Source organism: Ammospiza caudacuta, chromosome Z (assembly GCF_027887145.1).
Source record: "Ammospiza caudacuta isolate bAmmCau1 chromosome Z, bAmmCau1.pri, whole genome shotgun sequence".
NCBI classification, from domain to species: Eukaryota; Metazoa; Chordata; class Aves; order Passeriformes; family Passerellidae; genus Ammospiza; species Ammospiza caudacuta.
Window position 1 is genome coordinate 48,327,522 of NC_080632.1, and position 16,300 is coordinate 48,343,821.

The 16,300-nt window shown below is 40.2% G+C and overlaps 1 protein-coding gene across 1 annotated transcript; it reads right to left on the reverse strand.

The window, feature by feature from the left end:
* Nucleotides 1-2,895: 2,895 nt before the first annotated feature.
* On the reverse strand, nt 2,896-15,715 carry PPWD1 (peptidylprolyl isomerase domain and WD repeat containing 1). Its single transcript, XM_058823632.1, has 11 exons — nt 15,568-15,715; nt 14,072-14,174; nt 13,378-13,478; nt 12,041-12,161; nt 9,765-10,212; nt 8,984-9,174; nt 8,368-8,557; nt 7,200-7,381; nt 4,957-5,038; nt 4,203-4,385; nt 2,896-3,234 (listed from the first exon to the last, which is right to left on the reverse strand). The coding sequence occupies exons 1-11, from the start codon at nt 15,713-15,715 to the stop codon at nt 3,091-3,093; spliced, it is 1,893 nt and encodes a 630-aa protein (XP_058679615.1). The 3' UTR covers nt 2,896-3,090.
* Nucleotides 15,716-16,300: the final 585 nt, after the last annotated feature.

Here is a 16,300-nt window from a genome sequence, read left to right on the forward strand (position 1 = left end):
AGCGGTCTCTCTCCCCTCCTTCTCTCTCTCCGGGGGATGAAGAGTGGGTGGCGCCGCCCCGGCCAGTGCCGCGAGCACCGCCTCAACCCGCCCCGCGGGTGCGTCTCCCTTGGCCGTCCCTCCGGCAGAGCCTGCGAGCTCAGAAACACCATTTCCCGTGGCTGAGCCGCTGTTGCTAGGCGACGAGGAGGCGCCTGCTGCTTCTGGCTCAGCGGGGGAGGCATTCTCTCCGGCCTGGGCCACTCCGCCAGCCCCCCTCGGCCCCCCCGCCGCCTCCACCGGCCGCCCCGGCAGTTCTGTCGCCGTCGGGGACTTTGTCCTCCGTGTCTGCGTCAGAGGCTGCCCTGGAAGCGGCGGCTTGTTCCTGCTAGGACCATCCTGGGCCAGTTGCCCTTGCAGCAGCGGCCCTGGCGGCCGGCCTCTCCTTCTGTGGAGGAGGCGGGCCTCGCCAGCTGGCTGTTGGTGCAGCCCGTTTGCCTGCGTTCAAAATCAGCATTCTCGGCGGGTTGGGGGCTGTTTGGTCAGTTGCTGCCCCTTGGAGGTTGCCATCTCTGCCGCCCCTTGCACGTCCCAGCGGCGAGGAGCAGGTGCGTCCCGAGAGTTCTGCCTTTGGTCCCCAGCCCAGGGCGGGGGTGCCGTGAGGCAGATGGGAGACACACCTGATGCATTTGCATTGCAGAGGCAGAGGGCAGAGCTGGAAGCAATCATGGCTTGCTCGCTCTGGGGAACAAACATTCCTAGACTCGAGATGAGGATTCTTGGGGCTTCGTCTATTTCCCTGCTGCTGGCATGCCTTTTCTGGGGAAAGGAAGTGTCTCACCACCCATTCTGCCATTGTACTGGCAGCAGGGTGCAGGCCTGTGGCAAGGCAGAGCCTGCCTCATGAGTTTGGCCTGGGCTGTTGGGCTCAGGTTCCTGGGCCAGGGCCACCACCCGGCCTCCTGATGGCTTTGGAGGTTTTGCTCCCCCCTTCGGGCCCTGGCCCACCTTTTGTGGGCCATATCTGGGGTTCCTGGTCCCTCTCCATGAGCCAGGGGCCCCCAGGGCCTCTCTCTGGCTGCTCTGCTGCTCTTTTCGATGACACACCAAAAAAAAAAAATTTTATTAAGAGAGTTGAAATAGCTGACAGCAGCTCTGAAGCACTGAAGCACCAAAAATTACCTTCAGCCCAAGTTGTTCAAAAAGGGCTGCGGTCAGGACATTCCAAAAGTTGTTTCAAAATTGTTTGAAATTGTTTTGTGACTGTCAATGGACTTTTGATAACTATTGATGGACTTTTCTGCAGCAAGCCTGTTTCAAAAGGGACTTTCAGAGATGGCGAAGAGGAACATCTTCAGTCCATGGACTTTTTCCTGAATCTCAGCTGCTTAGACTTGAACTTTCTTTGCATTGTTTTTGCATTTTCTTATATTGTAAGATTGTTTTAGTGATTTGATAGAATTGTATGTTCTACAGGTGAAGAAATTCCCTGTTCATTCCACACCAGCACTTGATTGAGATTTGGATTAGCAACAGATAACCTGTCAAGTGTTTGTTCTTTCCTCTGCATGTGAACGGCATAGAAAATTACAAACACTTTTCTTTCTAATTTAAATAAATAAAAGAAAGGTGGCATGTCACAGACATTTTTTCATTAAAATCCTTTTGTTAGGATTTTTCCTGCTGAAGCTGAGAAGTTTCAGCAACAAAATGTAAACAATGGTTATCTGCTGCTGTGGAATGCAACAGGTGGATCTGTGATTGGTCTCGGGTGGATGTTTGGATTTACTGACCACTCACGGCAGAGCTGGGTCTCACTTTCTGCTGAGACACAGCCCTTTGTTATTGATTCCTTTTCTAGTCTTAGCTTAGCTAGCCTTCTGAGAACTTTCCTTCTATTATTTTTAGTATAGTTATAATGTAATATATATATCATAAAATAATAAATCAAGCCTTCTGAACATGAGGTCAACATTCTCGCCTCTCTCTTCATCCTGCAACCCTTGCAAGCCCTATAACAAGGAGGCTCAGAGGAGACCTTAGCAATCTCTACAACTGCTTAAAAGGAAGAGGTAGCCAGGTGGGTGTTGGCCTCTTTTCCCAGCTAACTAATGACAGGACAAGAAGAAATGGCCTCAGATTACCATTAAACATTAGGAAAAATTACATCACTGAAATTCATCATTGAGTCAGGTATTGGAATAGAGCACCCACTGAAGTGGTGGAGTCACCATTCCTGGAAGTGTTCAAAAAACATGGGGACATGGTTTAATAGTAAACTTGTTGATGTTGCTGGGTTAATGTTTGACTTACTGACCTTACCAGGTTTTTTCAGCCTTAATGATGCTTTGATTTTGTTCTATAACTCCATCAAAAACAGCTGATGCAAAGTTTAGTTCAGTTTAAAATAAATTAAGTATTTCAGTAGAAGCAGTAATGCTCGTAGGATGTTGGCTAAAAATGAAGCCAGAAAAAAAGATTGACTAGGCTAAAATAAAGAGAAAGCAAACATTAAAAGAAAAAAAATCACTGGAAAAAACAAACAAATTGCAAAGGACTTTAGACACTGGCATTTTAAGAGTTGATAATTGCTCTTGGGAGAGATGTGTACACAACTATTTTTTAAGAATAGAGGTAGGTTACATTGTTTGCTTTTCATAGCCAACAGTACAGTAACTTAATCAAATTTTTGATACACGTACAAAGGATTGAGAAGTTTACTCAACTTAGTATTTTGGCCTTTCCCTTTGTCAAAGATTTCAGTACCATGATACAGATTAATTAAATATGAAAGATGCAAGTAAACATGAAAAAGTTACAAGCACTGTCCTGGGACATGGTGGGGGTTTTTAATTTTGCATAGAAGAGATGCAAGAAAGACAGTAGGCTTTGTAAGAAACATGTAGATGTTTTTACTTCAAAATACAAATTTACCAGAAATGCAGAATTAGGGCACTTTAGGTACATTAAAAATAGTAGAACTGGTAATTGCTCTGTCCTGGTATTTGCCATATTTAGGAACTATGAAAAATATTTGTTCCTCCTAGGTCCCTCTCTGGGTCCCACATGCTCAGGTTTTTTCTGCTTAAGCTGGAAGCTTCAATGCCTGCCTTACTTCACTGTTATATTAATGATGCTGATATCCTCATAGGGTTTGTCAGTTTTGGGATTGACTTTGACATTTGAGATTCTCTGAACAACTTCCATTCCTTTAGTCACCCGTCCAAACACACTGTGCTTGTTGTCGAGCCAAGGCTGTTTGAAAGCACAGGAGGAAAAGAAAAGCATATTAAATAGAAAGCAGCATGTAGGTTAGGTACCAAACCAAAAATAAAGTGTACATGGATACATTTTGTGTGTCCAGACTATGGAAGCCAACACCCTGTAAACATTAGCATGCAAGGAAATACTAGAATGCAGCTAACACTGCTTTCTTAAAGCACTACAGAGGTCATGTTCTACCAGTGCAGTAGCACTGTATAGTTCATTTTAAAGTGCATTCTCAGTTCACAGAAATGTTTCAGTCTCTCTGTTTCATGTTATTTTCACAAAGGAATTTTAAGTGTCAGTACAGAATACTACCCAATTCAATACTGAGACGGTATGCCCAATTTCAATATAGGCCCTCATACAACTTAATAAACCTCAGAACTATGGTAGTTAGTTTTTTTTTTAATATATTACTTTGAAGTCCTATAAGAATGCATTTTTATAAGCGTTACCTTTAAGTTTCTGTATCTTAGATTCACATATCAAAATTTTTATTGTCGTTTTTATTGGCTCTCAATCTATACACAGATCAAATGAAATTTTTAAACCTGAACACTGGCTTCCTGGTATAGCTACAATCAGACACCATTAGAGAGACATCCTGGCACCATATCCAAACCCCAAACAATCTAAGCAATACCTAGGTTTCCATCAAGTTTAAACCACTATTATTAACATAAGATACTCTAGTAATACATAATTGCAAACATGCCTAGGAATTTTATAGCACCCTCACTCCATTTAAAGGCAAAAGGCCTCTTGATCACAAGTGATGGAAAAGTATTTCTATCTTGTAAGGGACAGTTTCAGTGAAGCCTATACACTACACATCACGTGTGTCATTTATTTGTAAAGTAAGCACTAATGTGTTCCTTTTTTCATGAGAAAAAACTTGATTTTTTACTATCTAGGTAGCCTCTCAGGCCTTAAATTGAGCTTTTAGCATTACTTACAGTTGGGACTACTGTTATAAAAAACTGGGATCCATTGGTATTTGGTCCTGCATTAGCCATGCTGAGTGTATATGGTCTGTCATGTCGTAAAGTTGAATGAAACTCATCTTCAAATTCTCCTCCCCAAATACTTTCACCTCCCATTCCTGTACCAGTTGGGTCACCAGTCTGAATCATGAAACCCTGCACAAAAATTGTAAGTGATCACATTACTGCATAGAATACATAATCGTAAGTGTTATGTGCTAGGTGACATTTTTTCAAACTTACTTCAAACATATCCACAAAATGTGTTAAAATGTTGTGTGTAAGGGAGAAAGCATTTAAGACTTTTTTGTGTCTAACAAGTACTTGAGAAAAAGCAAGGTTATTCACTATACCTGCCAATGAAAGAAACCTGACTGTCTCTACCTTTTGCAAATTCTTAGGCTCTGTCACTTGATTCTGGTGCGACAGAAATAAAAAGCCTTACAAGAAAGGTATTCTGACATGAAGCAAAGTTTTAGTTCAAGCAGGATAGCAGGACTCATCTTTCAATTTTCAGTTTTCTGCTACCTTATCAGCTGCAGAACAGCTACTACGACTTTAGTAAGTGCTAAAGCTATTTAGGACATTGGAGCTGTTCAGAATTATAAGGAACTCTAAATGTACTCCAACAATCCTGTGTGCAAAAGGGAAATGGAATTGTTAACAGAGGACTGACCAGCAGAGTACATTACATAAATTAACAAAAAATTAACATGTTACAAGTTACCTTGATGATACGGTGAATTATGTGTCCATTGTAGTAACCATTCCTGCTGTGCACACAGAAGTTTTCCACTGTTTTGGGGCACCTAAAATCATTCAACCGAAAACACAATAATATTTGTCTGGTGACAGGGCCATAAAGATTTCAGCTGGGACTAAGACCCCCTTGTGCTGTGCAATGTTTCAGGACTCTGTAGGAAGGGATTTAGCCACCTAAGGAAAAAACACATCTCCAACTCCTCAAACCTAAGCTTAAAAAGAGCTGAAAGCAAAAAGCTTGAGAATTACAAAGCTGTGTGATTACCCAGAAAGGCAGCAGCCGTGTTGATAGCACAGGGATGTTTTAGCTGTTGCTGAGCAGGGCTTATGCAGTGTTGAGGCCTTTTCTGCTCCTAATCCCACTCTGCCAGTGGGAGGCTGGGGCTGTAGGAGCTGAGAGGGGACCTAGCTGAGACAGCTGAACCCAGCTGACCACAGGGATGCTCCATTGCACATATGGCATTATGTTCAGCACATAAAAGCAGAGGGAAAAAGCAGGGGACATGCAGAGTAAATGGTGATTTGCCTTCTCAAGTACCCACTCCATGTGAGGGAGACCTGTTTTCTTGGAGATAGTAGAACATCTGCCTGTCCAGGTTCCCTATTTTGCTTTGCTTGGGTGCATGCCTTTTGCTTTCCCTATTAAACTCTCTGTACCTCAACTCACACGTGTTTTCACTCTTACTCTTCCAGTGCTCTCCCATTCCACCAAGGGAGACATGAGCAAGTGGTTCTGGGGGTCTTAGTTGCTGGCTGGGGTTAAACCATGAGAGCCAGAAACCAAATCTGTCTCCTGAAGGCCTAGTTCAAGGCACCACTGACTATAGGTTCCCTAGTTTTCTATCTGCACTCCCGATACGGAGAAAATGGCCAAGCTGAGTCCACAGGTGTAGAGTTACTCTAGTCTAACTGTGAAATGGAGTATTAGCTTGGGTTTTAGTGACACTCCAAGCTATCTTGTGAAAAAGAGCACCAATGTCATAACTAATGGAACAGACTAGATTATATCCTAGTTCTTGCTGAGCAGTACAGTCATTCACAACTTTATTTCACAATGACATGACCGAAGAATTCAAAGATGTACAGAGCCATATCCTATATGCTCTTCTTTAAAGTTTTAATCACACTAAAGAAATTTTAATTTTAAGCTCAGCTGGGAGAAAATACTACAGTAAGAAAGGACAAACCTAACAATGGATGAACCAACCCTAGTAATGCTCTATTTAAAACTGCATACAGAACATTGCAGTGAAGCACCTTGCAATACTGTGCATGCATGACACATTAGCATGACAATTTAAAGAAAGAATTAATGTAGCTTGACCTGTAACTTGCTGGCAAGAGCTCTACCATTACTACAACCTATATGCTATAATTATGAATTCCAGAAACTAGAGCCAGATGCAAGGAAATACTGGTAAAGACTGCAGTAAAAGTCTGGTAGCCCTAGAGGGTAGAATTGAGGTTGACCTCCTGTGCTTAAGACCAAAGATGAATTTACTTTTGGAGACGCATGGAATACATCAACATAATTAAGGTTTCTATGTATAGCAATATATTATATAAATTTCCTGTTAAATAACAGATTATTTGCAATTTTTGCATCACAAAAGAGAGAGAAGGACATTATGATTTTAGCAATTGTCATGCAAAAAACTTTTCAATTCTTTGCCTGGTTTTGCATATACACAACACTAGTATTATATGCTGGTATAAATGTTATATGGCTTTTAAAGGAGCTGCAATAACAAAGTGTAGTACACTGGCCACATTCAGAAGTTGCAACTACTATTCTTCTGGCTCGCACAGACCTGCTGCCAAATCTGCTGCTGCTGCCAACATCATCTTTCTTTTTCAAGATCTGTGCAAACAGCACTGCCTTACAATACAGAGCTTACACAGAAGAGTAACATTATCTGTTCAAGAACAAAAGTTAAGAAAGGAAAAACCTCCCTGAATCAATAACTAAATAAACCCAAACACAATTCCAAAAACTCCTGTGCCCCAGACTATTTTTACCCTACTTTATTTTTGTTTGTTAAGAGTCACATTCCTCCCTTAGCATATTAAGAAACTGTCAGGAAACAAAAACAGTAGAAAAAAGGAAAGAAAATAATTATTTCTGGCATAAGTCTTGGACACTGCAACCACAAGGGGCAAAAGAAAGCAACAAAACCAAAAAACCCAGAAAAAACAGCAACTACATACTCAACAGGAAAAAGCTTGATATGAATATCTCCCATGCTTGTGTGGATGATGGCACTGTCTGACACTCTTTTGGGACCTTCTGCCTGAGTGGCTGCCATGACCTCTTCTTTAGAAGGTTTCTCATTAAATACATCTCTGTCAGAATCTGCACTCTTTGTGTCTTCTGGTTCACGTTTAGTAAACTGAAGCACAAAAGAAAAGAAGGTTAACTGTTTTTTTCTTTTTTCCTCTTAAAATACACAGTGCCCTGCACCCAACACATCAATGTCATTATTCAACCTGCTGAACACCCAATTCAATTTGAAATGTACAAAGATAATTCATAGACAGTCTATCCTTGGACTGCTGTGTTATGTTACCAGCATTTCCACAGTCACAAATTCCAGTAAAACTACATGCAAATCCAAGTAACTTTTAATAATCTGTTATCTTTAAACTTTTCCTTTACAACAAGAGTCTGCACTAGTTCAGCATCTTTTCTTTAAAATGAGGTGGAGAATACCAGGCTGTTTTGCTATACTAAAATGAAACTGGCAGGCTTTATGCCAAAAGGATTAGCTGTGCTTTGCAGTTGTGCTACAAAGTTAAAATAAATCCTCCTATTCTAATACTGCATTAATATAAAACTACAGAGACCCAGCAAATTTAAGGCATAACAGACAGTCCAAACTCTAATCTCTACAGCTATGACCTCTCAAATGAGCTACTAACCACTCTGAAATTGTTTGTTTGGTTCCATTTCACCTAAAAACCCAACTGTGAACAGGAAGATGACTCCTTTCTTGATTGCTTATATGTCCTTATTGTTACCAAGTCTTGATTCTTGTCTGAAATTTTTTCTATTATATTTTTTTATGCATACAGTTGCTTATTGTTTCTTTATAAAATCTGGTTAGTTTTTAAAGTGCTCTTACTTAGGTTCTTTTTCAACAAGAACAAAAGGATATCTTCTTGGGGGAATAAAAATTTATGAAAAAATCACAGCTGTTTCTAGTTAACATACAGATAGTTCAAGATAAAAATTCTAAATATACTTGCAACATAAAGAGACTCCTTTGTAAAAGCTGCATTTACAACTACAAAAAGCACTAGAAAGGTGCAAAGAGAAAAACAAAAAATAATGTAATCAATACAAGAATGGAGCTATTTAAATAGAAACTCCACACACCATGTAAAACCTGTTTTTTTTAAAAGCTGTGCAGATTACTGTTGGATCTGCCTGAATATTCTGGAGAACAGGATTTTCAGATGCCTTCATCTCTATAGTGATCGCTGCACGATGTTTCTTTGCTACTCCTTGGAACAAAGCCAGTTGCATCATTCTGATGTTCTCTTGTTTTCCCAAGATACGAATACACCTGAAATTCAAGATGTAAAGAGGTGTAATGTTCAGCTGCTCACAGTCAGAAAATGTCTTCTTTCTGAATGTTAGATTCAGAGCAAAATTTCAAAATCCTCTCAAAATAATTATTTACTAATAATTTTAAATCCCAACGAAATGATCCATCTTTACTTGACATTTACATTATCCCATCCAGTTAGATAGAAATTAATTAATTAATTACACATTTTTAATACATGTGCTTGCTATCTGTCTAAGCTGTGATCTCCAGCAACTCCTTACAAAGAATGGGAGCCTTACAGTGTAATGTAAGGCTCTCAAATAAGAACACAACAAGATTAGACACCTCCACAGTCATATCAAGTTTTAAATACACTCTAAATTTGACTGAATAAAGACTTTAAAACAGAAGTTTATCTCTCTGTGTGTCACTGAAACTCACCTGTTAGTCTCTACATTTATGACCTTAATGCCCAACATAGTTCCATAGAGAACGAAGTGTCCAGTTTCATCAAAAATTATATTAATTAATCTTACTGCATCCACTTTCTCCAGCTCACGCTCAACTGCCATACGCCGCCCAAACTCCATGTCAGGCAGTTGTTGTCTCATCTGCTGAAGTTCAGTAAACATCTACAAAAAAAAACCCCAGCACTACTATAATAACATATTTTACACTTTTTTCCAGTAAAACACTGATTCACATGATTAGAAAATACTGAATTCAAGTGAGATTACTCCATTCAAACTTAACTGAAGGATTTAGATGAATACAAGGAATACTCTCTTTATTTTAATGATACAACAGGCATGTTGTAGGACTAGGCTTAAGCATAAGAAAATGTGCAGTTGTCTATCAAATTTCTTAGAAGATGACAAATTTAATTCATTTTCATGGTGTCACTTGCAATGGGCTTTGTCCACCATCTTCCACAATTGCTTTCTAGTTAAGTGTAATCTAGCAGCATGAAAACAGAAATGAAAATCAACAACTCTGTTTCACTATGTAGGTAACATAACCAGTAAGAATTCACTTTGGGGCAAAGCAATCTAAGAGACAAGCAAGAGAACACCTCTTGGTGAGAGAAGGCCTTTTTTGCAAGGAAAATATGGGAAGGAGGCTTCCCTTTAGAAATAAACTATAGCTTAGGTGAATGCGCTGGCAAACAAATGCAAGTAAGTAGAGAAAACATTTCAAGAAGGAGAAACAAGACAAAACTCACACTCAGAGATTCATCAAAGACTCTCATGAGCTTTCCTGTCAGAAAACGAAAAATTCTAACTTTTCTGTCAGACCCAAGAGTGGCCATTTTCTTGCCATCAGGCGAAAAACTTATACTGGATGGGTAAGCCTTGCATTTAGCAAATTCATAGAGATCGGTATCTGTTTTATACTCCCAGTTCACATTCTTGGGAAATTTATATTCATGAGGAGTACCGGTCCAGTACTCGATCATTCCGGACTTGTCCGAAGACACAACTGCTTTGTAGACAGGGTTCAGGCGTATCTGAGTAAGAGGGGACATATGGAGTTTATCGAAAACGTGAAGTGGCTGGTTATTTCCTCGTCCATCATATATGAATATTTTTCCTGTACTTTTCTCAGATGTTGCAACAGAAGATATAGCATCTCCAGGGCAATATACCCATTCACACTGGCCAGGGTGGTAGCTGCAACAAAGAGTAGAAAGGAAAAAAAATTAAAAATAAAGTAGGAATGGTTTTAATTAGGTAAGAGTCAAATTATGCTGTAAACTTGAAATCAAACACCAGAAGCAAATTTTAAAATTTTTTTACTAGTTTTGCTAATACATATCTTGCTAATATTGAGCATATTATAGGCAAGTTTTACCAAGAAATACCATTCAGCAGAAGACTACCAATTTCTGTTCTTTCCATATTGTTTTGTAAAGAGGCTGTGATAGTCCAAGTAGAAAGTGGGTAAAAAGGACTAATTTGGATAGAAATTCAGATAAAAAGCCCAAGCGGCATTAATATATAATGTAAGTCAATACCATTCCTCGTCCATCTTTTAAGTGAGTAATGACTCAGTAGTATTGAAGACAACTGCACCTCTGCCATACACTTTTGCAAAAGTTCAACTAGATCTTGCCAGAAAAAAACCCACAAACCCACAAAATCTCCAAGAAGTGATACAAACCAAATTAAGACAAGCCCTCTATATTCAATAAGGGTTGTGAGTGCATTTAAGAAGGAACTCATTTGCTACTTGCAAAAATCTACAATAATAAGGTAAGTCAGAGATACAGTCAATAATATGTCTGTTTTAAAGTCTGTAAGAAAAGATTCTGAAAACTAGAACTCAAACTAAATTGCAAACGGCAAAAAAATGATACAATCTCCAGAGGAAGCATGTTTAGTATCCTTTTACAAACTGAACTAACGAATGCTGATGGACTGATGATATTCTGACATTATGACAAGACACCAGTAATTTAGATTTTCAATTTCTGTCTGTAAAGAGAAACAAATACTTTGTCTCAAATTCATTAGGAAGAACAGGATCAAATAAATATGAAATCTCTGCAGAAATAGGCAACGTTTTCCAGATGACAGATGGAAGCATAAAGCAGAGAGCTAAAGATTTGCAGAGAGCCATGGTCTATAGATTAGTTGTAGAACTGGAAAGCTCTGAAGATCAGGAGTGCTTTTTTGAATATAATTTTATTTTTTCTATAATTTCACCAATTTTGTAATAACAGTACAGGGCTATGTCAAAAATGACAGCAAAATCAAAAAGCTTAAGCCTAACTGGATTTTTTCCAGAACAGACAGAGAGAATCAATTCCTACAGGTGAAGTACATTATCTGGAAGATGACACTAAAACTGCAACAAACAAAGCAGATAGCATATGCTTTTATTACATGTTCTTGTAAAGGCTTCTTTCTCTGGCTTTACACTTCTATTCAGTTTCAAAACTAACCAATACATCATGGTGTGGTGTTTATTTTTCTCTGGTATTGTTATAATTCCAGTAGCATCCATTCCTGTTTCTCCCAGATCCTTCAGGTACATAATGTGTAACTATAAGACTAAAGAAAAAAACAATATTGCTTCTAGCAGAAAAAGGAAATTGTATCCCTATGACAACAAATGAGGCAATACAGGCAGGACAAATCCCTTCCCTACTGGAACTACTAACAGACTGTAATTTTTAAACTCAGTGCCAAACAACAGAGAGAAATTATGCCTAGCTAAATATTTGGAGAAACCCCACATCTTTGTGCATAATAGGTAACACTGAGGAAGCTCCTTTTCTACTCCTCTCTTCCAGTGCTCCAGTAGTAATTTTTTCTATTCAGTCAGGCAGTCTCAAGCCATTGGATTAATTTCAGATGCAGGTTTACTCAACTTCATATGACTGAGGCATGGGGGAAAGGGAAGAACTCAAGAACCCCAAATTACTGACTAATCTCTTAGCAAAACAACCCCCGCTGATAATTTCAAAAGAACACTTCTGAGAAATAAATAACTTACCCAAGTTTCAGCATGTTGATCATGTCAAAGTTGACTACATCAAACACCTTCATCGCTTTGTCATCTCCAACAGAACAGAACAATGCCCCCTCTGAACTAACAGCAATACTCTCAATAACACCTGTGAATTAATTTAAGATACTATTAAGAAATAGGAAAGAACATCCTTCATTCCAGTATTACATACGGAAAACCTACAGAGGCTGAAACCTGTTTCCCAACTGTTTTGTCACCTTTTTAATTTAAAACTCCACCTGAATTCAATTAAATATTATTTAAAAAAATAAAATTCACAAAACAGCACTTGATGGCCTACCAGTATTTAGACTCAGGTATGTGATAATCAAAAATTTACGAAAAACATAGTAAAATATTATAATGGTAGTAAATTTAGTTTAAAATGTTGATTTTAGAAAATTGGGAACATTATGATGGGGTAAACATCATGTGTTCCTCAGCTGGCATCTCTCAACAGGGTAAAAGAAGCAGAACTCTACAGATTATTACACCCATGATACTCAAAACTCCTCTGCAACTGAGCCTTCCATAAAGTTCTCACAATGCTGATTTTTCACATGGTAGGTTTTGTTCACACCTTTTGCTTCTATATATAAATAAGAAGCCGACAGTTAACCAGACTTTAGTATTTCTTGTCACTCTAAAAGGAAACCATGTTTTTATTACCTATTACTAAATATTTTTCTTACTGTAACATTCTGCCTTTCAAACTGGATGTTTTTGCTTCAGGCATATCATAGTTTCTAATACTGTTGAGAATATAATTTTCTGTCCAGCCTATTTAATGCTTAGCATAGTGTTGAAAACCTTTGCGTACTTATTAGCTCAGAAAATTGGGTCAAAGTTTCTCTTAACTGCAATTCTTCTGATAATTACAACAATAAGGCAGAATTTACTCTACAGTTACAGTACTCCAGATGAAAATAACTACTTTTTTTCCACACTGCAAGGGGGAAGAAAAAGACTGAGGTATCCTTATTTAAAGTAACATATTTTCAAACTTCTCTGGATTCTATGAACAATTTTGTTTATCTTGTTCACTTATGTTCCAGATATTCTCCCACAATCAGGCACAAAGCAATGCAAAGGCCTCATTTTTCATTTTCATGTTTCATTTTCATCCTATCCCTGCTACAGCTTGGGAGCAAAATGTAACAGGACAGAGGAATAAAAGGAGTATTGGTAGGTATCATTTAATCTCTGACTGCATTAAAGGAACCCCAGAAACTCTCTCTCTATTTGCACTCTCTCTTCAAACAACAAAGAGCAAGGGAGAGGAAAAAGTAAACTCCTTTAGATAAGAAAGAGCAACTTCTCACCCAAGTGACTTCGGAAGTGTTTAACAAACTCAATCCCTTCTTCTATTTTCTTCCAGAATTTTACATGTCCATCATGACTGGCTGTTATGATAAAATCTGTCCTACAATTAGAAAAGAAAAATAAAATAAAGAAAACAGATGCACACACTATGCACCTTCCCACTGGTCAGTAATTTGCACTAGAATTAACATTGTGCAGAGAATGAATCTCAAGAAATTACTGTGAAAGTCTGTCTGAATAGGTACTTAAACTCCTGGAAAAACACAACAGGTATTTTAGTGCATTCTGGATTAATCCATGAAAAGTCAAAATGAAGAAAAATATAACACTATCCTTTTTGAATATGTAAATATAACTCCTATTTTAAGACTGGTTTCATGTCTGTGAGTGAGATCTCTGCAATTCTGGTGAACGGTATTTTTTCAGAGGGAGTAAGTTATTACTTACTCCTGTATTTCCTGCATATTTTAACAAGGATTTTAAGATTCTCTTTTAGCCTATAAAAACAACTTGAATCTTGCTTCTAGGTAAGCAAGATGTAACTTTTTTTTTTTTAAAAAACCCACCATCCTTTAAAAAACCACCTCAGGACACTGCAACTTTCTGTTATAAAGCTTCTACAGTGAAAACTTCTTAGCTAACACAAAAATACACCCCAGATGAAGAAATACAATGGAGAACAAAAATACTTACTTTGTACATGCCACGTGTGTAATAACATCTCTGTGCATGTAACTGCGCTCATACATTGAAGCTGATGGAAGATTTTCAAGATAAACATGTTCGAATTCAAGAACTACACAGAATAGAAAGAAAAGTCAGGATTTTTTTTTTTCATGAAGTTACATCTACATTTTGTTTTCTTTTACTTATCCTTTTATTGCTTACTCATGTTTAGTCTACATTCTGTTTTCTTTTACTTATCCTTTTATTGCTTACTCATGTTTAGTCAAAAATATGCAGGATTTTGTGCAAACATAATTAAAGAGCTTTTAGGTCTGGCATTGCACTCAGACTTACACATTTTCTGTGGAATAAAGCCACTCAAATGCTGCTTTAACTCATATTGCTCCATCCTCTTAAGGCAACTGTTACAGTAACTGTCTTGCTGTTTCAAAAAGAAACAACATCAATCAGCAGTTTTTAAGTTACTGCCAGAAAACAGAAGGTCATCAGAACCTCATCTCATTCTAAAACCACATGTATGCCTTTTGTTTTTACAAGATTTGTGATCCCACACAGGTCCTGTAGTCTAAATTTTAAGCATATACACCTATTTCATTGTTTAACTGGCCAATCTAAAATAATCTGATTTTGAGTTTTGTTTCTCATCTTTAGATCCTACTTGTTAACACCCGTGCAACAGTATTTTTTACTGAACTTGCATGTTTACATCTGATGATCATTGTTTTTTATACTTAAAGAAAACTTTAAGTGATACCCAGAGAGCTGGAAGTTGCTGCACACATCAACACCTCATGCCAAAACACAGCCCGGAGGCTTCTCCTGCTGCTGCAGCTTAGGGTGGTGATCTGAAAGATGGATTACCTCTACAACAATTAACAGCACAGCTTCAGCCGGCACAGCAGCAGGGCTCTTAGCCTTAAGGTGTTCTCAAAGGAAGCAAAGGTCTTAGAGTCACAGAATGTAAAGGGGCTAGAATAAGCCTTAAATACCATCTAGCCCCCTCCTACTAGACGAAGCTGCTCCAAGCCTTATTCAGCCTGGTTTTAAATACTACCAGGGTTGGAGCACCCAAAAAAATCACTGGGCAACCTGTGCCAGCACCTCACAGTAAAGAATTTTTTTCTAATAGCTAACCTGAATTTTCCTTTTTTCAGTTTGCACCAACTAGTCTTGATGCTATCACTGCAGTTCCTGTCGAAGAGTCCATCTCCAGCTTCCTTCTAAGTCCCTTTAGGTACTGGAGGGTTGCTATGAGGTCTCCACGTAACTTCCTCCTCTGCAGACTGAACGGCCACAAGTTTCTCAGCACCAGGCACCCCCGCTCTGTAATTCCGCATCTGAAGGTTTCCCCCCAGTGTGCTCATTTTACATACGAGACGCAGCTTCAGGAGCCGGGCTCCCGACAGCTGCCCTCACCTCGCGGCCGCTCCCGCACGGCGTGGCCTGGACGCGATCCCACGGCCCCGACCCCAGTCGGAGCAGAGCTTCATTCCTCCCCTTACCTCTCCTTTTCTTCGCCTGCGCGGCTTCCCCCGGGAGCGGCCCGACCCAGCGTTCCTCCTCATCGTCCTCGTCCGCTGCCGCCGAATCGCCGCCACCCGCCTCCACCTCTGGCGGCTTTCGCTTGCGCTCCGGCCCGGTGGACGCCATGGCGCTGACGTCAGTGCCCCGCGCCGGACGCTCTGCGAGTGACGTACGCGCCGCGGCTCGGACGGCGGGAAGCGGCCATGGTAGTAACGGGCGGGAGGGGTGGCGGGCGAGCCCCGGGCGGCCCCCGGCGCTCACGGCACCCTGGCGCTCCGACATCTCGGCGCCGGGAGGCGGTCTCGGCCGCTGGGGCCGCGGGGCTGCTTTGCGGGGAGGGCGCTGGCTTCCCGGCTGGAAGGGGGCGAGGTTCATGCCTGGGCTGTGAGCGGGAATGTCCCGCCTCACGTCCTGCTGCCGTTGTGCTGCGGGGGTTGGCGGTGGGGGCTCCCTGTCTCACCGCTTTTGAGAGTTGTTTGTACCTTGCCGATATTTTGCTTCCTAAGGTGCTTTCGTGTCTCTTTCACAAACCTTCCGTCGCTTTCCTCTCCCCTCCCTCGCCGTCTGCCCGCAGCTGGTGTTTGTGTGCTGGGTCACAGGACGCATTTCGCCTTCCTAGTGTGTGTGTACGGGTATGAAAGGGACAGTGCCAAGAGAATGGATGCAGGCTCTGCTCCGCTGTGCCCAGCAGTAGAACAAGAGGCAGTGGGC

Excerpts from the sequence above, each read along its gene's own strand:
- PPWD1 (XM_058823632.1), bottom strand. The coding sequence starts at position 15,715 with ATGGCGTCCACCGGGCCGGAGCGCAAGCGAAAGCCGCCAGAGGTGGAG. Across the intron at positions 14,175-15,567 it reads GCAGGCGAAGAAAAGGAGAG|TTCTTGAATTCGAACATGTT; the intron begins GTAAGGGGAGGA and ends TATTCTGTGTAG. Across the intron at positions 5,039-7,199 it reads ATCAAGCTTTTTCCTGTTGA|GTGCCCCAAAACAGTGGAAA; the intron begins GTATGTAGTTGC and ends GAATGATTTTAG.